Below are 25,418 nucleotides of genomic sequence, written 5' to 3' on the forward strand. Positions count from 1 at the left end.
CTAGAAGTTTCAGTGTAATCTCAAGTCTGTTATCTCTGTGATCTCACCTCCTGTTATTCTCCTCTTGGCATGTTCTGTTTCAGCTACACTGGCTCTTTGACTGTTCTTCCAACACCAACTCTAATACATGAAAACATATGTTTACCTTAAGACTTTGGCACTGTCAATTGAGAAAAACACCCACCATCCCATCAGTATGAATACTGGGGCATCTCACACAAATTCTCTCACAAAAGGTAGCCAGAGACCCATGAAAAAATGCCATCAAACTAAAACCCAAGTTATGTAGCTTATGTGGCACTTTTCAGAGAGACATGTTTCATAGAACCATGTGTCCTAGAATTGTTTTCTATAAGCAATTCTAGACAAGGGCTATCCTGTTAAATGCATTAAACAGGTAAGAGTCTGCTTCCATTAATATCATTAATCTATTTGCCAGTAGATTCAGTTATTAACATATTCACAAGCAAATTAACTCAGGTTACCCACTGACTTTATTTCCAGGGGATGTACCCTTGGTAATGGGAAAAGAGTGAATCACAGGCCAGATGATTTATCCCCTTCCTCCTCATCAGCTGATAGATCTGGGAGTTATCTCTCAAGCAGAGTGGCTCCTCTTTATGACTAGTCAGAGAAAAAAGTGAGTCCTCGTTTTTAGTTTCAGATTTCCTATCAAGACATATTTTGTTTGGCACTGGAAAGGAGGACCCATAGTGGAGGGATCTCCTTTTGCTCACATCTTTAACTCCTGTTCTTTGAGGTTAGTGCATTCTGTTCTGGAGGTGTTTCTCAGAACTTCCTCCAATTGCTTTCTTTGACAAAGCTCCACTTTTGAGGAAAGAATATGGGTAGTGTGACTTGAATTCTTTTGATTCTTTCTATTGCTGGCATTTGGCTGTTCTGGAAGCTAATCTTTAAAGGATGTGGGGTATGAAGTTGGAACTATTCTCTAGTTTCAGTCTTTGAAAATAATTTTTCTCTTCCTTACTACTTCCCTTTCTTCTCCTTCAGAAGTTTTTCTCCTCCTCTTATGGTCAGTTTGGAGAAAGGGATAGTATCCAAGAAGGTGGAGAGACTGGTAATCCTGGATTTACACTGCTTTCTTTCCCAGAAATCTCCATCAGTTTTAAATATCTCTGAATAGTGGTTTTAATTTAGTAGTACTTCAGAAACACCTTAAGCATCTGGAAGTGAATTGCCATGTAGATATAAATTCATGAAGACAGTTGTCTCCTCCAGGTGCCATTCTGAGTTATTTATTTTCTGTTTCCCATAATGTGTAAATATTATTGTCAGTGGCTATGATACATACCTTTATGTGTCTTTGTATTTATAGAATATATAATGAATCTGTTCATATTTATCATTGAAAAGAATTGGTTCCTTTTGAAAACCTTACGAATCATAAGATTCTTTCATTTCAAGGGATTATTGAAGAAAACTGTCCATACAGTCATTTAATAATCACTAATAGTTAACATTTTGCATTAATTAAGCCTAGAACTATTGACTACTACTATATTGACTATATTTGCTTCAAAAATGGTGAGTTTTGTATCTTGAGAGATTTAATTTATAGATTACTTTACATTAATTTTATACATTATATTTATTTTTATAGACTCATTGGAAGAATGTGAAGTACAAACTAATCTGAAAATTTGGAGAGAACCACTCAATATTGAATTTAAAGAAGACAGTATATCCTATATGGAAAAGTTATGGCTTAAAAAACACAGGAGGTATTTTCTGAAGCTTTGCATTATTAATAAGAAATATAAACGCTATTTATGTTCCTGGCTTGTGAGACATGCTTTTTTATAGCAATTATATATGTGTGCTTCGCATTTGCGTAATTTTAAAACAATATTAAATCCCTGTGAAGCTTCTTCTATTCTAATAAGAATTTAAATTTTATTTATGTATGTTATGCACCATTAATTTAGAGTTTGCTAGGAGAGATGCAAATATGTATGTGAAAAAAAGGTAGAAATATGGTATAGGATTTAAGAACAATAGCAAAAATAATGTGTAATGAAAGATTATTTTGAAAAGGTATTACTCTCATTTTTTTACATTAGTGTAAACTTTTGAGGCTCTGCTTTTCAGAATCTACTTTTAAGTTAATTAGACCTTTAATATTATAGCTTTTTTAATAATATTCAGTTATTTTATGCAAAGACTATGTCATTAGATGTGCCATTTCACCAATTGTTCAACACTTAAACTGTTAAATCTCAGACCGGAATTATGACTGAGTACATGTTAGAGTCATTCACATTTTTTTATTTTTTATTTATTTATTTTTTTAATTAATTTATTTTTTCAGCGTAACAGTATTCATTGTTTTTGCACAACACCCAGTGCTCCATGCAAAACGTGCCCTCCCTATTACCCACCACCTGTTCCCCCAATCTCCCACCCCTGACCCTTCAAAACCCTCAGGTTGTTTTTCAGAGTCCATAGTCTCTTATGGTTCGCCTCCCCTTCCAATTTTTTTGTTTTTATAAACATAGAATGTATTTTTATCCCCAGGGGTACAGGTCTGTGAATCGCCAGGTTTACACACTTCACAGCACTCACGATAGCACATACCCTCCCCAATGTCCATAACCCCCTCCCCCTCTCCCAACCCCACCTCCCCCCAGCAACCCCCAGTTTCTTTTGTGAGATTAAGAGTCATTTATGGTTTGTCTCCCTCCCAATCCCATCTTTTTTCATTTATTCTTCTCCTATCCCCCTAACCCCCCATGTTGCTTCTCCATGTCCTCATATCAGGGAGATCATATGATAGTTGTCTTTCTCCGATTGACTTATTTCATTAAGCATGATACCCTCTAGTTCCATCCACGTCGTCGCAAATGGCAAGATTTCATTTCTTTTGATGGCTGCATAGTATTCCATTGTGTAAATATACCACTTCTTCTTTATCCATTCATCTGTTGAGGACATCTAGGTTCTTTCCATAGTTTGGCTATTATAGACATTGCTGCTATAAACATTCGGGTACACGTGCCCCTTCGGATCACTACGTTTGTATCTTTAGGGTAAATACCCAGTAGTGCAATTGCTGGGTCATAGGGTAGTTCTATTTTAAACATTTTGAGGAACCTTTATGCTGTTTTCCAGAGTGGTTGCACCAGCTTGCATTCCCACCAACAGTGTAGGAGGGTTCCCCTTTCTCCACATCCTCGCCAGCATCTGTCATTTCCTGACTTGTTAATTTTAGCCATCTGACTGGTATGAGGTGATATCTCATTGTGGTTTTGATTTGTATTTCCCTGATGCCGAGTGACGTGGAGCACTTTTTCATGTGTCTGTTGGCCATCTGGATGTCTTCTTTGCAGAAATGTCTGTTCATGTCCTCTGCCCATTTCTTGATTGGATTGTTTGTTCTTTGGGTGTTGAGTTTGCTAAGTTCCTTATAGATTTTGGATACTAGCCCTTTATCTGATTTGTCGTTTGCAAATATCTTCTCCCATTCTGTCAGTTGTCTTTTGGTTTTGTTAACTGTTTCCTTTGCTGTGCAAAAGCTTTTGATCTTGATGAAATCCCAATAGTTCATTTTTGCCCCTGCTTCCCTTGCCTTTGCCGTTGTTCCTAGGAAAATGTTGCTGCGGCTGAGGTCGAAGAGGTTGCTGCCTGCATTCTCCTCAAGGATTTTGATGGATTCCTTTCTCACATTGAGGTCCTTCATCCATTTGGAGTCTATTTTCGTGTGTGGTGTAAGGAAGTGGTCCAATTTCATTTTTCTGCATGTGGCTGTCCAATTTTCCCAGCACCATTTATTGAAGAGGCTGTCTTTTTTCCATTGGACATTCTTTCCTGTATTGTCGAAGATTAGTTGACCATAGAGTTGAGGGTCTATTTCTGGGCTCTCTATTCTGTTCCACTGATCGATGTGTCTGTTTTTGTGCCAGTACCATGCTGTCTTGATGATGACAGCTTTGTAATAGAGCTTGAAGTCCGGAATTGTGATGCCACCCACTTTGGCTTTCTTTTTCAATATTCCTTTGGCTATTCGAGGTCTTTCCTGGTTCCATATAAATTTTAGGATTATTTGTTCCATTTCTTTGAAAAAAATGGATGGCATTTTGATAGGGATTGCATTAAATATGTAGATTGCTTTAGATAGCATGGACATTTTCACAATATTTATTCTTCCAATCCAGGAGCATGGAACATTTTTCCATTTCTTTGTGTCTTCCTTAATTTCTTTCATGAGTACTTTATAATTTTCTGCGTATAGATTCTTAGCCTCTTTGGTTAGGTTTATTCCTAGGTATCTTATAGTTTTGGGTGCAATTGTAAATGGGATTGACTCCTTAATTTCTCTTTCTTCTGTCTTGTTGTTGGTGTACAGAAATGCAACTGATTTCTGTGCATTGATTTTATATCCTGACACTTTACTGAATTCCTGTACAAGTTCTAGCAGTTTTGGAGTGGAGTCTTTTGGGTTTTCCACATATAGTATCATATCATCTTCGAAGAGTGATAGTTTGACTTCTTCTTTGCCAATTTGGATGCCTTTAATTTCTTTTTTTTGTCTGATTGCTGAAGCTAGGACTTCTAGTACCATGTTGAATAGCAGTGGTGATAATGGACATCCCTGCCGTGTTCCTGACCTTAGCGGAAAAGCTTTCAGTTTTTCTCCATTGAGAATGATATTTGTGGTGGATTTTTCATAGATGGCTTTGATAATATTGAGGTATGTGCCCTCTATCCCTACACTTTGAAGAGTTTTGATCAGGAAGGGATGCTGCACTTTGTCAAATGCTTTTTCAGCATATATTGAGAGTATCATATGGTTCTTGTTCTTTCTTTTATGAATGTGTTCTATCACATTGATTGATTTGCAGATGTTGAACCAACCCTGCAGCCCTGGAATAAATCCCACTTGATCGTGGTAAATAATCCTTTTAATGTACTGTTGAATCCTATTGGCTAGTATTTTGGTGAGAATTTTTGCATCTGTGTTCATCAAGGATATTGGTCTGTAGTTCTCTTTTTTGGTGGGATCCTTGTCTGGTTTTGGGATCAAGGTGATGCTGGCCTCATAAAATGAGTGTGGAAGTTTTCCTTCCATTTCTATTTTTTGGAACAGTTTCAGGAGAATAGGAATGAGTTCTTCTTTAAATGTTTGGTAGAATTCCCCTGGGAAGCCGTCTGGCCCTGGACTTTTGTTTGTTTGGAGATTTTTGATGACTGTTTCAATCTCCTTACTGGTTATTGGCCTGTTCAGGTTTTCTATTTCTTCCTGGTTCAGTTGTGGTAGTTTATATGTCTCTAGGAATGCATCCATTTCTTCCAGATTGGCCAATTTGTTGGCGTAGAGTTGCTCATAGTATGTTCTTATAATTGTCTGTATTTCTTTGGTGTTAGTTGTGATCTCTCCTCTTTCATTCATGATTTTATTTATTTGGGTCCTTTCTCTTTTCTTTTTGATGAGTCTGGCCAGGGGTTTATCAATCTTATTGATTCTTTCAAAGAACCAGCTCCTAGTTTCATTGATTTGTTCTATTGTTTTTTTGGTTTCTATTTCATTGATTTGTGCTCTGATCTTTATGATTTCTCTTCTCCTGCTGGGTTTAGGGTTTCTTTCTTGTTCTTTCTCCAGCTCCTTTACGTGTAGGGTTAGGTTGTGTACTTGAGACCTTTCTTGTTTCTAGAGAGAGGCTTGTACCGCTATATATTTTCCTGTCAGGACTGCCTTTGCTGTGTCCCACAGATTTTGAACCGTTGTGTTTTCATTATCATTTGTTTCCATGAATTTTTTTCAATTCTTTAATTTCCTGGTTGTTGCATTCATTCTTTAGAAGGATGCTGTTTAGTCTCCATGTATTTGGGTTCTTTCCAGCTTTCCTCCTGTGATTGAGTTCTAGCTTCAGAGCATTATGGTCTGAAAATATGCAGGGAATGATCCTAATCTTTTGATACCAGTTGAGACCTGATTTGTGACCCAGGATGTGATCTATTCTGGAGAAGGTTCCCTGTGCACTAGAGAAGAATGTGTATTCTGTTGCTTTGGGTTGGAATGTTCTGAATATATCTGTGATGTCCATCTGGTCCAGTGTGTCAATTAAGGCCTTTATTTCCTTGTTGATCTTTTGCTTGGATGTTCTGTCCATTTCAGTGAGGGGAGTGTTCAAGTCCCCTACTATTATTGTATTATTATTGATGTGTTTCTTTGATTTTGTTTATAATTGATTTATATATTTGGCTGCTCCCACGTTAGGGGCATAGATATTTAAAATTGCTAGATCTTCTTGTTGGACAGACCCTTTGAGTAGGATATAGTGTCCTTCCTCATCTCTTATTATAATCTTTGGCTTAAAATCTAATTGATCTGATATAAGGATTGCCACCCCAGCTTTCTTCTGATGCCCATTAGCATGGTAAATTGTTTTCCACCCCCTCACTTTAAATCTGGAGGTGTCTTAGCGTCTAAAATGAGTTTCTTGTAGGCAACATACTGATGGGTTTTGTTTTTTTATCCATTCTGATACCCTGTGTCTTTTGATTGGGGCATTTAGCCCATTAACATTCAGGGTTACTATTGAGAGATATGAATTTAGTGCCATTATTAGCTTGTAAGATGACTGTTACTGTATATTGTCTCTGTACCTTTCTGATCTACTACTTTTAGGCTCTCTCTTTGCTTAAAGGACCCCTTTCAATATTTCCTGTAGAGCTGGTTTGGTGTTTGCAAATTCTTTCAGTTTTTGTTTGTCCTGGAAGCTTTTTATCTCTCCTTCTATTTTCAATGATAGCCTAGCTGGATAGAGTATTCTTGGCTGCATGTTTTTCTCGTTTAGTGCTCTGAATATATCATGCCAGCTCTTTCTGGCCTGCCAGGTCTCTGTGGATAAGTCTGCTGCCAATCTAATATTTTTACCATTGTATGTTATAGACTTCTTTTCCCGGGCTGCTTTCAGGATTTTCTCTTTGTCACTAAGACTTGTAAATTTTACTATTAGGTGATGGGGTGTGGACCTATTCTTGTTGACTTTGAGGGGGGTTCTCTGCATCTCCTGGATTTTGATGCTTGTTCCCTTTGCCATATTAGGGAAATTCTCTCCAATAATTCTCTCCAATAGACCTTCTGCTCCCCTCTCTGTTTCTTCTTCTTCTGGAATCCCAATTATTCTAATGTTGTTTCGTCTTATGGTGTCACTTATCTCTCGCATTCTCCCCTCCTGGTCCAATAGCTGTTTGTCCCTCTTTTGCTCGGCTTCTTTATTCTCTGTCATTTGGTCTTCTATATCACTAATCTTTCTTCTGCCTCATTTATCCTAGCAGTGAGAGCCTCCATTTTTAATTGCACCTCATTAATAGCTTTTTTGATTTCTACTTGGTTAGATTTTAGTTCTTTAATTTCTCCAGAAAGGGCTTTTATATCTCCAGAGAGGGTTTCTCTAATATCTTCCATGCCGTATTCGAGCCCAGCTAGAACGTTCAGAATCGTCATTCTGAACTCTTGATCTGACATATTACCAATGTCAGTGTTGATTAGGTCCCTAGCCTTCGGTACTGTCTCTTGTTCTTTTGTTTGTGGTGATTTTTTCCACCTTGCCATTTTGTCCAGATAAGAGGATATGAAGGATCCAATAAAATACTAAAAGGGTGGCAAAGACCCCAGAAAAATGCGCTGTAACCAAATCAGAAGAGACCCCAAATTGTGGGGGGGAGAATGGGGATAAAAAGAGGTTCAGAAAAAAAAAAGAATAAAATTTAAAAAATAAAACAAATAAAGAAAAAATATAAAAAGAAAGAAAAAATATATATAGTTAGATAAACTAGTCAAAAAACGTTAAAAAAGAAAAGGGTAAAAGTTTTAAAAAATTTAGCAGAAGAAGAAAAAAGAAAAAAAGAAAAAAAATTGAAAAAAAAAAAAAATTGAATTAGCCGCAAGACTAAAGAATCATGGGGAGAAAGCCATGAGTTCCGTGCTTTGCTTTCTCCTCCTCTGGAATTGCGCTGCTGTCTTAGGAATTGAACCTGCTTTCCTTGATAGATGAACTTCGTCCTGGCTGGATATTTTGTTGATCTTCTGGGGGAGGGGCCTGTTGTAGTGACTCTCAAGTGTCTTTGCCCGAGGCGGGATTGTACCGCCCTTACCGGGGGCCCGGACTAAGTAATCAGCTCGGGTTCGCTTTTGGGAGCTTCTGTTCCCTGAACGCTTTCCGTAGAGTTCCGGAGGACGGGAATGAAAATGGCGGCCTCCTAGTCTCTGGCCCGGAGGAGCCAAGAGCCCGGGGCCCCACTCCTCAGTGCACCCCCAGAGGACAGCACCCAATCACTCCCGTATCCCCAGTCTCTAGCCACGCTCCGATCTCACCCAGCCCACGACCAGTTCAAGGTAACCCCGAGCTGAGAATTCAGTCCTCCGCCTCTGTCTCTGTAGCCGGCTTCTCTGTTCTAACACTTGTGAGCTCTGCGACACTCCGTCACCCCCGATCCTTCTGTGACCCTGCAGGACCTGGGGCCACGCTGACCCCGCAAGGGCTTCACCCTGGTTTAGCCTCTGGAGCAATGTCCCTCAGTGGAACAGACTTTTAAAAGTCCTGATTTTGTTCTCCGTTCCTCTGCTGCTTGCCAGGAGCCGGCCCCTCCCCCCGCGGTCTATCTTCCTGTCGTTTTAGATTCACTTCTCCGCCAGTCCTACCTTTCAGAAAGTGGTCGATTTTCTGTTTCTAGAATTGCTGTTCTTCTTCTCTTCGATCTCCCGTTGGATTTGTAGGTGTTTGCAATGTTTAGATAAGCTATCGAGCTGAGCTCCTGCTACCTGATGTAGTCTCAGCCTGCTACTTCTCCGCCATCTTGACTCCTCCCTCGAGTCATTCACATTTTTAAGATCAAATAAGATCTGTATTGGGAGGTACCTTTAAAGTCTCACTTTTTCCTATAGCAGGGCTGCTCACAGTTAATTGTGTCTGTGAATCACCGGCAGACTGGTAAAATACGATTCTTCTTCAGTAGGTCTGGGTGGGACCTGACACTGCATTTCTGAATTTCTAACAGCTCCCAGCTGGTACTAATGTGGGTAATTCTGGTCTCTGAACTGCATTTTTTTTTAAAGATTTTATTTATTTATTTGACAGAGATCACAAGTAGGCAGAGAGAGAGAGAGGAGGAAGCAGGCTCCCTGCTAAGTAGCAAGCCCGATGTGGGGCTCAATCCCAGGCCCTGGGATCATGACCCGAGCCGAAGGCAGAGGCTTTAACCCACTGAGCCACCCAGGCACCCCTGAACTGCATTTTGAGGACCAACGTATTGGAGGGCCAATGTGTTGAAGGTACCTGAGGAATGCTCATCAAGCTCTTGCTTCACCTTCAGTCATATAAAACTCTCCCCTGAGATGGCACCTTCCATTTTTGGAACTTTCTGCCTGCTGTAGTATCTTCTAGTGAGCTGTAATTTGTGTCTGACTGGTTTCCAAACATGGTCTCAACTCTACCAGTTAAGCCAGTATAGAGCAAATTGAATTCTTCCTTTCCATGGCATTCCTTTGGATTTTTGAAGTCAACCCTCATATCTTCCTTGAAGCTTCTGTTTGATGACAGGTTACTATCTACTTCCATGCCCCTTTAACTGTTTTTCATGTGACATATTTAAAATTTTTTTTTTAAATTTTGAAATAAGGCATACCAAGGAATTGTAAAATAGTATTAAGATTTCCCACATATCATTCCTTCAGCTTTCCATAATAGCAACATCTTACATAACCATAGTGCATGTATCAAAACCAAGAAATTAACTTTGATATAATATTATTAATCAAACTACAGACTTTATTTGGATTTCACCATTTTTCCATTGTCATGCTTATTCTACTTCAGGATCCAATCCAGGATCCCACATTGCCTTTTTTTTTTTTCTTTCTTTCTTTCTTAATCATAGCTCCTTATCCATTACACTTCTTTAGTCTTTCCTTGTTTTTCCGGACCCTGACATTTTCCAAGAGTACTTGCCAGGTGTTTCATAGGATATACTCAATTTGGATATGTCTGTTTTTTTTTTTTTTCATAATTAGATTGAGGTTATGCATTTTGAGGAAGGATAACACAGAGAGGATGTGCCCTTCTTAGTGTGTGGTATCACAGAATCATACTGTCAGTGTATCTTACTACCAGCATGTTAACTTGGAGCCCATGGTTAATGTGGTGCTCACCGAGTTCCTCCACTGCATACTCACTCTTTTCATTTTGTAAATAATGTCTTGGGTTGTTACACAGAGTAACAGGTAGCTTATGAACACAAACATTCACATTTCAGTTTTTAATGATGGAAAGTCCAAGAAAAAGGTGCCAGCAGGTTTGGTGTCTGGAGAGAGCCAGCTTCTTGATTCACAGATGGCCGCCTTCTCACTGTGTCCTCCTGTGACCAGAAAGGGCAAGGGAGCACTCTCAGGTCTCTTTTATAAGGGCTTTAATCCCATTCATGAGAGCTCTATCCTCATGAAGCCATCACCTCTGAAAGGCCCACATCCTAATATTACCACTTTGGTGTTAGGATTGCAACATATGAACCATTCTGAATATAGCTCAGCCCTGCTCCCTACAAGGTTCATCAATCCTCTCACATGCAAAATATATTCATTCCATCCTAAGAGCTCCCAAAGTTTCACTTCTTCTAGCATCAACTCAAGTCTAAAGTCCAAAGTCTCATCTAAATATCATCTAAATAAGATATGGATAAGATTCAATGTGTGATTCATTCTGAGGCAAATTGCTAACTGTGAACCTATGAAATCAAACACATTATGTGCTTCTAAAATATAATGGTGGGACAGGCATGGGATAAAGATTTCCATTCCAAAAAAGAGAAATATGGTATAAGAAAGGAGTAGGAGGTTCTAAGCAAGTCTGAAATCCAACAGGGCAAATTCTATAAAACCTTAAGTCTTGAGACTTATCCTCTTCATTGATGTTCTGTACTCCAAGGCCCATTGGGATGAAGGTCCCACCTCTCAGACACACTAGAATGGGAGTCCTGCCTCCCAGACACACTAAGGAGTGCCCCATAGCTATGCTGTGCTGGCGCTGGGGCTCCCAAGACATTGGGTGTCTCTGCCTCCATGGTTTTGGGTGGTCCCATTCCTATGATGGCCCTGTGTGCAGTCACATCTTGTGGCTCCCTTGGGCTAGAATCATGTGGCATTTCTAGTTTGGGGTCATAGGGGCTTCTTTACCCTCATAGTTTCACCGGGCATTGCCCCAACAGGTGTTCTCGGCTATGTGGCCTGGAGTTTTCTGTGCCTGCAGTTGGTGGGATAGCCCTGATGATTTTTGAATTGCCTTTGGAGGTCACTTTTCCATTGTCTCTGATAAAAGTCACAACTTCTACCTGTGTGATTCTGATTAATTTCCATTTCAGATGGTCCTTTGGCCATGTACTTCTTGTTCTCTCCTGAATAGGCCCTCTCATTCTTTTTCAATATATTTTGAGAATATTCCAAATATTTAAGTTTGCTTATCTTTTGGTTAATAATTCTGTCTTTAAGTCATTTCTTCCTTGTTACTTTTTACTATGAGCAGTCAAGAGAAACCAAGCCTCTTCTTCAACACTTTGTTTAGAAATCGCCTCAGCCACAGAACTAATTTCATCACTCATAAGTTCTACTTTAAATAAAACCAGGACAAAGACACAGTTTAGCCAAGTTCTTTGCTACTTTATTAATGAAAATTGCCTTTCCTCCAGTTCCTTATTTCCATTTGGTATCTCAGTAAAATGGCACTTACCATCCATATTTCTACTGACACTTTTTTCAGGATTCCTTAGGTATTCTATAGGGAGACTGAGGCTTTTCCTCTGTTCTCTTTTTGAGTCTTCATCAAAATTGTCTTTAAGTACTTTCATAACACTATAGTTTTTTTTCCTAGTATGAACTTTAAACCTCTTTCAGCCTCTACCCATCAGTGAGTTCCAAGGCTGCTTCTACATTTTTAGCAGCATCCAACTTCTGGTACCAATTTCTGTCTTTGTGCATTTGGGATGTTGAAACAGAATATCATAAACTGAGGTGCCTTACAAACAACACTTACTCTCAGAGTTCTGGAGGTTGGAAGTCCAAGATCAAGATACTGGAAGATTCAGGGACACCTGGGTGGCTGTTGGCTAGGGTTGGCCTTCGGTTCAGGTTATGATCCTAGGGTCCTGGGATTCAGTCCCGCATGGGGTTCCCTGCTCAGCAGTGAGCTTGCTTCTCCCTCTGCCTTCCAGTCCCCTTGCATGTGCAGGTACACACTCTCTCTCTTTTTCTCTCACAAATAAATAAAATAAAATAAATTTTAAAAAAAGATACTGGCAGACTCAGAGTCTAGTCATGGCTTGCCTCGTGGCTCATAGGCTCTTTTTGTTGTGTTCCCACATTGCTCTTTTGGGCCTCTGTTATAAGGGCATCAGTCCCACGTGGGGGCTGTACTTTCATAACTTACTCATCTCCCAAAGAACCCACCTCTTAGTGCCATCACATTGATGTTACCATGTCAGAATATGAATTTTGAGAGGGGGCACATTCACATGATAATAACTAATATGGGTTTTAGGGGAGATACTGTGAGATGATATAAAATGCTGTTTTTCTTAAACTTTCCTCTACTAATTTTAGTATATCAGTGGATTTTGCCAGAAGCAGAATATCTGGGGATTTTCTATTTCCTTCATTTCTTCTATATTTACTAATTAGAATCCTTCAAGGAAGAATATTCCTTCCCCCTTCCATTTATTTATTCTGTTTATTTGTGTAGACTCCTGGATATGTGTTTTATTTTTCAGAGTAATATCCCATACTATTATTAATTTTGTGACTCAAATGGTTCTTGTCTTGACCACTGAGAGCTGATTTAGTTTGACTCCTCTCTGCTTTCAATGTGGTCTCATCCTTTTTTGTTTGTTGGTTGGCTTGCTTGTAACATCTCTTTATTTTTCTGACACTCAAGATACATTTCTGTGCCCTAGGCCAGAAATAATTTTTCCAAATAATCTTGATTCTTCTTTTTTTTCTTTTTTGAAAATGGATTCAGAAACCAAGATCTGGATTATAAGTATGCTCATGGCTACAAAGGTACCACAGAGCCTAGGTCTTCTCAGAGAACATCTAGGAAATATATGTAGGTATAATTACCTACTATAAACATACAGCCAAGTGTATTTCTGTATCTATCTACCTGAGTATTTGTAAAAGTGAACGTGAGTGTACTCATATCTCTGACTCAAAACCAGCATCACATTCTCCCTTTGCTTATTTGTAGTTTCCTTCACCTACAGTAAGAATCCTGGCTTTCATTATCTATGATACATTTATTCATTTATCATGCTGTGTGTGTATATATAAATATGTATATAGTATACTACTATATATGTGTGTGTATGTATGTACATATATATTACACTATGACACACTGTTTGTGTGCAGTGCTTTTTATCTTTAGCCAACAGAATACAGTCCAAATCTTTTCCTTCAAAGTTGCTGAGGCCATGGCCCTCATTTCTTTCCCACCTCCTTTAGAGTAGTTCTGCCATTCACTTGGTTATGTCCAAATGCTGAGTACTTTTTAAAATTTGAATAGCATAAATTTTTGTATATGATTCTGTGGGTTTTTTTTTTTTTTAAAGACTTTATTTATTTATTTGACAGAGAGAGAGATCACAAGTAGGCAGAGAGGCAGGCAGAGAGAGAGGAGGAAGCAGGCTCCCTGCGGAGCAGAGAGCCCGATGTGGGGCTCGATCCCAGGACCCTGAGATCATGACCTGAGTCGAAGGCAGCGGCTTAATCCACTGAGCCACCCAGGCACCCCCGATTCTGTGGGTTTTTACAAATGCCGGGAGTCAAGTGTTCACCATAGTACCAAACAGCACAGTTCCATTGCCCCCAAATTTCCTTTTGCTTCCCCTTTGTACTCAACCCTTCTTCCCTAACACATGGCAACTTGCCTTTTTCTGAATGTCATGTAAATGAGAGCACACAATATGTAGCCTTTTGTGTCTTTTACTTAGCAAAATGCATTTAAGAGTCATCTGTGTTCTTCAGTGAATCAAAATCCGCCCCCGTAATTGGGGGAGAATTTCATCATCCTGATGTACAGTTTATCCATTAATCTGTTGAAGAACATCTTGCTGATTTCTAGTTTTTGGCAATTATGACCAAATCTGTTAGAATCATTTGCAAATAAGCTTTTGTTTGAGTATAAGTTTTTAATTCCCTGGGTAAATACCTGGGACTGGGATGGCTAGATCATATGGTAAGTGCATGTTTACCGTTATGAGAAACTGTCAGACCATTTCTGCAAAGCACCTGCACAGTTTGTGTCCTTTCCCACAATGTGTGAATTTTGGCCACTCTCCATCTTCGCCAGTGCCTGGTAATTTCAGGGTTGTTTGCTTGTTTTTTGTTTGTTTGGTGGTGGTCATTTTCATAGGTGTATAGTTGTATCCCCTTGTGGTTTACGCGGCAGGGTATTTAAGTTCATTCATGTATTCTCCTGATTTTTCCTGTACAACTGCTGTCCAAGCTGTCTATATCTCTTATAAAGTGTAATGCCCATAATAGTCTTCTTGGTATGAAACTCAGTAGTGTGTACCTGTCATTTAGTCAGTCTTCAATAAATATGTTTAAATTTGGAGGAAAATCTGGTGAGGTAGTCTTATTTTAAAAGATGTTTACTGTTGGGGTGCCTGGGTGGCTCAGTGGGTTAAAGCCTCTGCCTTCAGCTCAGGTCATGATCCCAGGGTCCTGGGATCGAGTCCTGCATTGGGCTTCCTGCTCAGCAGGGAGCCTGTTTCCCCGCCACCTCTCTGCCTGCCTCTCTGCCTACTTGTGATCTCTGTCTGTCAAATAAATAATAAATAAAATCTTAAAAAAATATATGCTTACCTTTTATTTATGTGGCATGATCTTTCAAACAAGCATTGGTGCCAGGGTCCCAATATCCAGAGTACAGATCTAGGTCACTGACTACCTAGTTGTTTGTTCATGGGCAAATTCCATAAAACATTTTGGTCCACATTTTTTAGTCTTCAAAATTTTGAGTCTAGAATAAAGAATCAATAGTTCCAGTACTCTGTTGTCTAGATTCTATAAGCCTTTGGTTCAGGGCTTTGCTCATTAAATAAGGTAAACTTTTACTTTAAAAGAAGTCCTGGATAATTGTACATTCATGTGCATTTGTGACTGAGTTTTTTGCACAGTATATTTGTGTCAGACTGGAAAGAGGTTTCTGGTGGCCAGGTGCCAGTGTGTTTTGACCTTTACTCTTTAATATTTTCCATCACTTAATTAAATTATAGATGTAAGATGTCATGCCCATCAAATTTGTTAAGACACACAGCTGAATAATATAATATAAATATTTAAATAATATAAATATTTTGGAGTGTTCTGATATGTACATTACATATATTGGGAAAACGTACTTAGCCATAGACTGCCAGATTATCAAATTTTATTGCCTTTGCAAATTAGGAGAAAGGTTATATAAAGTAGTGGTTAAGAACATTGACTTGGGGAATTGGACTCCTTGGGTTCAAATTCCTCTTCTGCTTTTACTACCTGAATGACTTTGAACACTTTGATTTACTTCTTTGTGCCTCAGTTTTCTCATCTGTAAAATTAAGATAATACTGGTCCTTATTTAATATTACCTATTAATATTTAATACCCCAACTTAGTTAGAATAGAGCCTGGTACATTTTAAGCTTTGTATCAGTGCTACACAGAATTATCATTAAGAGGGCCCTGACTTTTATATGAGGACTCCATGAACTGGCATGGTCTGGAAGGGCTGTAGCTACTTATATTCTTGACTGAAAAGTACCACCTTCCCGATAATTTGGGAATATCCTCTGGAATCAGATGCATAATCTTGACCTCTGAGAATTCCTGCGTTTTGTTGCCTTCTGTATGAGATGGACCATATCAGACCTTGTTAACTGGGTGATAAATGTGACAGCCAGAACATACTGCATTCACATGTGGGAGCAGATTTTTATCATCCTACTGGCTTGGTGAAAGTTTAGAAGACTATCTTTAGGTTCCCTTAGTACCTATCAACATGTTACGTAGGCTGTGATACAACACACATTCGTAAATTAGTGTTTTTTTTAAAAAGATGTATTTGAGAGAGAGAGAGAAACATGAGAGGGCAAGGGATAAAGCAGATTTCCCACTAAGCATGGAGCCTGATGGAGGGCTTGATCCCAGAACCCTGAGATCATGACCTGAGCTGAAACCGAGAGTTGGCCACTTAACCAAGTGAGTCACCCAGGGGCCCCCATAAATTAGCTTTTTAAATAGTGTAGTATGTTTCATGGACTCCATGTAGCTTCTGCAAGAACACTGACTTCTATCATAACTTTGATTTTCATCCTAAACGAATAATAGTAGGAGATGCAATTAAGAAATCTTGTGTGGGTGTTCCTGGATGGCTCAGTTGGTTAGGTATCTGCCTTTGGCTTAGGTCCTGGTCGAGCCCCATATCCATTTGCCTGCTCAGCGAGGAGTCTACTTCTTCTCCCTGTGTCCCTTCCCCTGCTTATGCTCTCTCTCTCTCTCAAAAAATAAATACATTATGAAAAAAAAGAAAAATCTTGTGTGATGTTAATTTAATTTATAAAATTATTTTAGTAGATTAAGATTCTGTTATACAATCATACTTCTGTGAATTAGAGGCATAACTTTGGTTTCATCATTAATTTTGTATACTCGTTTGTGAAATAAATCAAGATCTCATCTGGGAAAATTTCACATAATAGATTTTAGTCTTATAATTGCTTCTTTCTTGTTTTGTAGAACTCCACAGGAGCAACTTCAAAACATGCTACCAGATACATTCATACCTCAGTGTAAAACAACGAGTGAGGCACAGTGTTCCCAGAATGAAAGTGATGAAGATAGTGATGGTTAGTTCAGACTTATTTGATATTCTCTAATTTATCATTTCAAATTTTACACACTAAGCATTAGTCAGCATATGCATTTATTTATTTATTTATTTTTTACTGTATTATCTTCAGTTGGACTATGCACCCTTTTTCTCTAGATAAGAATCAAGCACACTCCTCTTCTCATTCCATAGATTTACTTTGCCGTAATTATATCATTTTATTTATTTAAACATTGAATGTTAAGAAAATGTGTATTTTAAGTTGAGCTGGGGAAATTGATAACATTTACATATTAGTGTAGATGCATAAGAGAACATTATTCTTTTATTGTTGACTATATAACATAGTCAGTTATTTGAAGATAGGGAATTATCAGGTGAAGTATATTCTTTAAGATATTATTTCCTAATTTTATATCCTAGTTGAGGAGACCAAAGTACAATACCCAGTGCCTTTTCTGCCAGTAGAAGAACTAAACATAGAGAGACCTGAGCCATCTCTAAAAATAGTTGAACTGGATGATGTAAGTGCATAATGACTACTCTGTTACCTAACAAGAAATTCAAAACACGTAATTACAACTATGTATTCTATTTAAGAAGACTTTTCTCCCAATTCAACATTGTTTGGAAGGAAATTTATAAGAGTTTGAATTAAATATGTTGAAAGGAGTAAAACAGTATTATTTTTAGTGTAGGCAGTACATTTCTGAGCTGTACTGATACTGTGCCATTTTTGGAAGTGTGCAGTGTGGGAATGTACTACTTTTAACTTATTTAAATGTGGTTTCGTGTTTGTTTTGGCTAGGTCTTTATGTTATCAGTCTTTTTAAACAAAAATCAGTCTCCTAATATTGTATCTACTTAGTATAATTTGTATACATGTTGTTTCTTGAATGTCATCTAATACTATTTTCTATTTAAAGGAAAAATAGTACTAAGATTTAAGGGATTTAGTATAATAATAACTTGGATACAAACCTCCAGAAGACACAAAGTAAAATCAACTGGAACTTGAGCCAATCAGGGGTAGAGCTTATGTGGAAGGTTTAAGTTTTGACAAAACTTAATGTGTCAGCACATTTCTGACTTTCTAGTTATCTGGTAGCTGAATGTACAACTTGTCCTCAATATTTCTCTCCCTGTGGTTCTCATAGAAAAAGACTAGAAGAGAAGAAGTATCTCTTTAAGGGCCACTTTCTTCTTTAGGTTAATAGCTTCTGCTCTTTTTGCATGTATGCCTAGAAACATTTTAGTTCTCTTCTGGATAAATTTAAGATATAGAATAAATAAACACATGTGCTTACATATATGTGTGTGTGCTTGTCATTATTTTGTTGATGCACAGAATAAGCTTATAATATGCTGTTCAGAGAACTAAAAACACTTCAGTCACTAGCCTACTTGGCACTTAGTAGCTACATAATAAAACAGCTGTTAGTGTTATTTCTAGGTGTGACAGTAAGGATAAAATGGCTGACACAGCAAATGCCCTCAACAAATAGTTGTTGAATTTGTTTAGTTCTTCTAGAACTCATGTTCTATGGCACATAGCCAGAAAGCTAATAACATTATTTGTAGGAAGAAAATTCTCTAAATACTACATACTAGTTAGCTGGTTAATGTATAATGCATTTATTGAATATACTGATATTATACTACATGTATTTAATAAGACTTATGAAGAGGAATTTGAAGAACCAGGAGACACAGTGCCCTACAAAGTTGAGTTAGCAGATGCGGACAGTCAACAAAGGTAAGATCTTGCTAAATCACTTTTGATGCTTATTAAAAACCTACTCTCAAAATCAACCATCTCTTTAAGTGAGAAATTCATGATGTAAAAATATGTGACTTCAATGTTAGAATATATTTTACTAAAGCCATGTTTAAATTTGTGTACAATATTGCTAATATTTGCCAACATTCAATAGTAAGCAACATGGCTATAATGATATGTTTATATTCTTACCTAGTATCTGGATTATTTAATAAATACTTCTGATTTTAACATTATTATTTGAAGTAACTTACCGAGGATGATGTATGTCATATGAGCTTTCTTCATTTCTCCAAAGATACTCTTTGAATTGTTCTTATTTTAGTTTGCTATGAACCCTAAATAAAAAGTTATATTAATGATTAGTTTGAAAGACAAAAGAGCTCCCAAACTATAGATTAGTTACTAGGTAGATTTTACTATGTGATAAATAAGCGAAGTATAACAGCTCACTTTGTAACTTTTTTTTAGAATTTTGTCATTTCCAAGTGAAAAATAATAGCTGTATCTGTTAGTAATGATAAAAGGACTCTGGGTCTCTTTTGCTGTTAGAACTTTAGCCAGGATTTCATGTGTTTTGGTTACGAAGTATTAAATTGGGTAAAGAGCAGAGTGAAATTCCTGTTAAGTAGCTCCTATGCCAATTTTTTGCTTATACGTTTAGATCAACGTAGGCCCTATCAGCATTTTGGAATAGCAGTGAGCCTAAGGGATATCCCTGGACCTATCCCTTTCCTAAGGGAAAAGACCCATGTTTGGACACATAGACCCAGATATCTAGCAGCCAATGTGCTTTTGGCAGGAGATAGCCTTTTAGTCAGTAGATAAAAGATTTGTATGAGCTACTGTATTCCTAAGAAAATGAATGACGTATCTGCTATCTAATTTGGTTCTTTTATATGTCTTATTGCAAGTCCTGCTTTGACTTCCACGTAGGGTATTACAGAAGGCAGAGATTACTGATCATGGTTTGGCAGTAGTTTTGCCTCTTGGGTATGGAGGTGCCTGTAGAGTTTCTTCCCTTTTTTAAAAAAAAAACATTTATTTGTCAAAGAGAGAAAGAAAAGGGGAGCACAAACAGGGGAGTGGCAAGCAGAGCAGGCAGAGGGAGAAGCATGCGCTCCACTGAGCAAGGAGCCCGATGTGGGACTTGATCCCAGGACTGAGCCTGAGGTGGGAGTCGGTCCTAGTACCCTGGGATCATGACCTGAGTGGAAGGCAGACGCTTAACTGACTGAGCCACCCAGGCATCCCAAGTTTCTTCCTTTCTAAGAAGAACCATAAAGAATCATAAGTGACACAGGAGCATAATCCAGTTTTTATGGTGATACTATGTAAAGCTTGCATATTGAATATTATTAAATATTGGATATTATTAAATATATTATTCAATTCATAGAAAATGTTGTTTGAATTGTACATATGCAAGTATATAGTAACCATCATTAAAAATTGAAAACAAATATCACGTATTGCTTTTTAACCCACTGAGCCACCCAGGCACCCCCCCTCTTTTTTTTTTTTTAAGATTTTATTTATTTATTTGATAGAAATTACTAGTAGTCAGAGAGGCAGGCATAGAGAGAGGAGGAAGCAGGCTCCCCGCGGAGCAGAGAGCCCGACGCGGGGCTCAATCCCAGGACCCTGAGATCACAACCTGAGCCAAAGGCAGAGGCTTTAACCTACCACGTATTGTTTTTTGACTCTGATAGTTCATTGATAAACAAATAAAAATTTTATTTAAGTAATAAAACCCTGATTTTACCAGATTTCAATGTACTTAGTAAGTAACTCTCCATTTTTAGAAGAATATAAAGAACAAACATTTCAGAATATTTTTTAAAAGAAGTTTTTAATTGACACTGTTCAATTAAATCAGATCTGACCCGTTACCTCTTTCTTTAAAATCCATAATACTATTTAGTTACTTGTAGTTTAGAATGTGTCCACAGTTAAGGTTAAAAAAATATTAAATTAATGTGAATAACCCTATTCCCTGAAGGTTTTACTGTAATTTTAATAAGACGGGCCTTTTTACTTTCTTTTTTATATCATTTCTTTCAATTCTTCTCTTTTGCTTACCCTGAAACATGAAAGTTGCACATTTCATGATTATCAGAATACTTTTCTATATGAAACTGACATCCATCAGCGTCATGTTTCCACCAAGCGAAAAACAGACCTCTTACATCTCCATCTGAACAACAGCTCTTCTTACTGTAAAAATAACTCAAAAGGTAACTTTTTTCTTGTAGATTAATATTATTAACAGTAAATGTTGGCAAGTTAATAAAACCAGTAGGTATTGCAGTGTGTAAAAGCTTTTCTTATTATGCTGTTTATTTTAAGCCCCCAAAATTTAGTACTTAGAAACGCTTGGTTGAAAATACAGTTTTCTAGCAAATACTCTCCTCAGTCAATGGGGAACAGTGTCTGTAATCAGAAGAAAAGCAGGCAATGTTGGCTGGTCTCTCTAAAAGTTATTGTGGACTGAGAGAGCATTTAAAAGGTTACATGGGAGGGCTTTTAGTGAAGAAAATCTAATTGACACCTTGTTGCCTCCCTTGCATTAAATCTCCCAAAATATTCAAATTTGATGAAAAGTTTCACATAATTGATAAAACCAAACCAAACCAATCATCGTTTATATATCTACATTGTTATTACCAGTAAGTTCCTTAGAATTTATAGATTAGAATGCTGGGTGTAAATGTCTGGTTTCAATTTCCAGTTGGTGAGAGCACCATTTAAAGACAGTCACGATAAATTATCTTAGTCTGGAAGTCAAATTTCATTTCCATTTCTGTCTTAAATCATTGTGTGACCTTGAACATGTCACTTGCTTTCTTAGATTGCATTTTCCTAAACTAAAACATAGGAACTAGATTGTTTCTAATCTGCCTTTCAAATATAATTTTATTCTATTTAGAACTTTCAGAAAAACTAATAATATGTCTTATATGAAAGATTTGAGAGATACCTGAGAGCATTATTTAAAATAACTAGTTATAAAACTGATGATTACTTTTGATTGGGTAATAGATGGTAGAGCCATGATTTGTGATAATCCTGCTCATCTTGACATCTTCAACTAATAAGCCTCTAAATTATTATGACCAACTATGAACTATATCCACATGGGATTTAGGACTTCACAGGGCTCCAAAAAGATATTTTCTTACCTACCTAGAGCATGATGTTCCAGTTGCCTTTGAGGAAATGCTGAATATAAATATCCATTAAGTTTTACTTTACAAGATACTTGATTTATGTAAATAGACTTGATTTTTTAGAGCAGTTTTAGGTTCACAGCAAAACTGAACAGGATATATAGATCGTTCCCTTATACAATCTGCATTCACAGACTCATAGCTTCTGCTACCATCAACATCCCAAACCAGAGTAGTACATTTTTTTAAAAAAATTTATTTATTTGACAGAGTTCACAAGTGGGCAGAGAGGCAGGCAGAGAAAGAGGAGGAAGCAGGCTCCCCGCCAAGCAGAGAGCCCGATGCGGGGCTCAATCCCAGGACCCTGAGATCATGACCTGAGCCGAAGGCAGAGGCTTAACCCACTGAGCCACCCAGGCACCCCCAGAGTAGTACATTTTTTACAATCAACAAATATATATTGACACACTGTTATCACCCAACATTCATAGTTCATATTAGGGTTCACTCTTGGTATTGTACATTCTGTGGGTTTGGACAAATTTATAATGACATGTATCCACCATTATAGTATCATAAAAAATCATTATAGTGCCCTGCCTTTTTATGTTACCTCCCTGCCTCCTAACTCCTGGCAACCACTGATCTTTTTACTTTATAGTTTAGCCTTTTCCAGAATGTCATGTGTGTATGTCAAGCTGGAATGTTATGATGTGCAATCTTTTCATATTGGCTTTTTTCACCTAGTAATATGCACATAAAGGTGACTCCATGTCTTTTCATGGCTTGATAGCTCTTTTTTTTAGTACTGAATAATATTTCATTATCTGGATGTATCACAATTTATTTATACATTCACTTATTGAAGGACAACATTTTGATTCTGGGTTTTGGCAATTATGAATAAAGCTGCTATAAACATCCATGTATATTTGCAGATAACTTTTCTTCCCACTTGGGTAAATACCAAGGATTGCAATTGTTAGATCACATAGTAATAATATGTTTAGTTTTGTAAAAAAATCACCAAACTGTCTTCCAAAGTAGCTGTACCATTTGCATTCCTAAAGCAATGAATGAGACTTCCTGTTCTCTACATCCTTGCCAGCATTTGGTATTGTCAGTGTTTTGGATTTTTGTCATTCCAAAAATTGTGGGGTGGATTTCATTATTGTTTTAACTTGTAATTCCCTGATAGCATATGATGTTGAGCACCTTTTCATATGCTTATTTGCCATCTATATATCTTCTTTGATGAAGGTCTGTTAAGGGGTTTGGCCCATTTTTAAATTGAGCTCTCCATTTTCTTACTGTTGAGATTTTAGATTTTTTAATATTTTGGATAACAGTACTTTATGAGATATGTGTTTTGCAGATATTTTCCCTAAGCCTATGGCTTATCTTCTCATTCTCTTGGCAGCGTCTTTTACAGAACAGCTTTTTAATTTTAATGAGGCTCAGTTTATCAATTATTTCTTTCATGGATCCTTGGTGTGTGTCTTAAAGTGTCATCACCATACTCAAGATCATCTAGATGTTTAGGTTCTAAGGGTTTTATAGTTTTGCATTTCTACATTTAGGTGTATCATTCTTTTGAGTTAATTTTTGTGAAGGGTGGAAGGTCTGTGTCCAGATTATTTTGGAGGCATGTGGATGTCCAACTCTAGCACCATTTTTTGTAAAGTGTCTTTTCTCCATTATTTTGCCTTTACTGTTTGACAAAGATCAATTGACTATATTATGGGGGACTATCTATAGATTCTCTGTTATGTTCCATTGATCTATTTTTCTGTACTTTTACTAATACCACATTGTCTTTGTTACTACAATTGTTTAGTAATTTTTGAAGTTGCGTAGTGTCAGTCCTGTGACATTGTTCTTCTCCTTCCATATTGTGTTTGCTTTCCTGGGTCTTTTGCCTCTCTATATAAACTTTAGAATCAGTTTATCAATATCCACAAAATAACTTGCTGGGATTTTAATTGGGATTGAATGAATCTATGGATTAACTAACTAATCTATAGATTAAGTTGGGAAGAAGTGACATTTTGGCAATATCGAGTCTTCCTATCTGAACATCGACTCTCTCTCCATTTATTTAGTTCTTGATTTCTTTCATCAGAGATTTTTAGTTTTCCTCACATAAATCTCTTACATATTTTGTTAAGTTCATTCTTCAGTGTTTCATTTTTTGAGTACTAATGGCATTGTGTTGTTAATTGCAAATTCTACTTATTCATGTTGTTGTATGGGAAAGTGATTGACTTTTGTATCTTGATCTCGTATCCTGCAACCTTGCAATCATCACTTATCAGTTCCAGGAGTTTTTTGGTTGATACTTTCAGATTTGTACATAAACAATCATGCCATCTGTGAACAAAATTAGGTTTATTTCTTCCTTCCTAATCTGTATTCTTATTTCCTTTTCTTGTTTTATTGCATTAACTAGGACTTGTACAGTGTTGGAAAGGTGTTGTAAGAGGGGGGACATCCTTGATTTGTTTTTGATGGTAGGGTTAAATCATCTAGTTTATCATTAAGTATGATGTTAACTCTAGGGCTTTTTATAGGTAGTCTTTATCAAGTTGAGGAAGTTCCTTTTTGTTTCTGGTTTGCATCCATTGATATGATCTTGTGATTTTTCTTCTTTAGCCTCTTGAGATAACATATTCGATTAATTGATTTTCAAATGTTGAATCAAGATATCTGATTTTTATGGTTTAATGGGCCTTCCACTGAATAGACTAAATTAAATTATACCTATGCTTTCTTCATCACATTTTTAAAGATTATTAAAAGGCAGATTTGTCACCTCTTCAGTAACATTTGATCCTAATAATAGAATTTTGCAATCTTGCAAAAATATTGCAGAGGTTAGTTGTAGACATTTACATAGAGGAAATAGCATCTTTTTGTACCAAAAAATCAATTAATTTCTATTGAAGTTTAGGAGGAAAATGCAGCATTATTATGGAAGTTTCCTTAAATTGAACAGTTTTTATAAAGTTAGGCTTATAAAAATATTTCTCTGATATACAAATTACTGTATTTCTCATAGTACTTGTGTGATTTAAGAGGTGGTAGTTGTTGGAAATGGAGGTTCTAAATACTATGTGTAATTGCTAAGCTGTGCAAACATTTAATTGCAACAAGTAAGTCCTTTGGGCAGCAAGGCAGAATTTACATCACTGGAGTGTATTTTAGTCATAGCCTTTACTATTTTATACCATCTATTTATAGAGATAAGATATTTATATTGGAAAGAGCATAGGGATAATCGGATGAAGCTATATTCAGTCTGGGTAATGATAAACATACTGTTATTTAAAATGAATGCAGTATGGTGTAAAAATTGTTAAAGAATTTTTATTCTTCTTAAAATTAAGACCCATGTTTCACAACCCTGGCTGCACATTATAATCACCTGGAGAACTTTGTGGAGGGAGGTGGAAGAAGCAGTGCTTGAATCCCACTCCCAGTGTCTGATTTAATTGGTTTGGGGTCAGGCTCATACACTGACAATTTTATTTTTTCAGCGTAACAGTATTCATTCTTTTTGCACAACACCCAGTGCTCCATGCAAAA

General features: G+C 37.1%; 1 protein-coding gene across 2 annotated transcripts in view; it reads left to right on the top strand.

Moving 5' to 3' along the window:
- Positions 1 to 25,418, top strand: part of ZBBX (zinc finger B-box domain containing) — a 121,873-nt gene that overhangs the window by 61,962 nt on the left and 34,493 nt on the right. For both annotated transcript variants that reach the window (XM_046003405.1, XM_046003406.1), the window contains exons 9-13: positions 1,622 to 1,742; positions 16,790 to 16,899; positions 17,307 to 17,407; positions 18,560 to 18,639; positions 20,761 to 20,900. In XM_046003405.1, the coding sequence (XP_045859361.1) occupies positions 1,622 to 1,742; positions 16,790 to 16,899; positions 17,307 to 17,407; positions 18,560 to 18,639; positions 20,761 to 20,900 (552 nt within the window). The remainder of the gene's footprint in view (positions 1 to 1,621; positions 1,743 to 16,789; positions 16,900 to 17,306; positions 17,408 to 18,559; positions 18,640 to 20,760; positions 20,901 to 25,418) is intronic.

Source organism: Meles meles, chromosome 4 (assembly GCF_922984935.1).
Source record: "Meles meles chromosome 4, mMelMel3.1 paternal haplotype, whole genome shotgun sequence".
NCBI lineage: Eukaryota > Metazoa > Chordata > Mammalia > Carnivora > Mustelidae > Meles > Meles meles.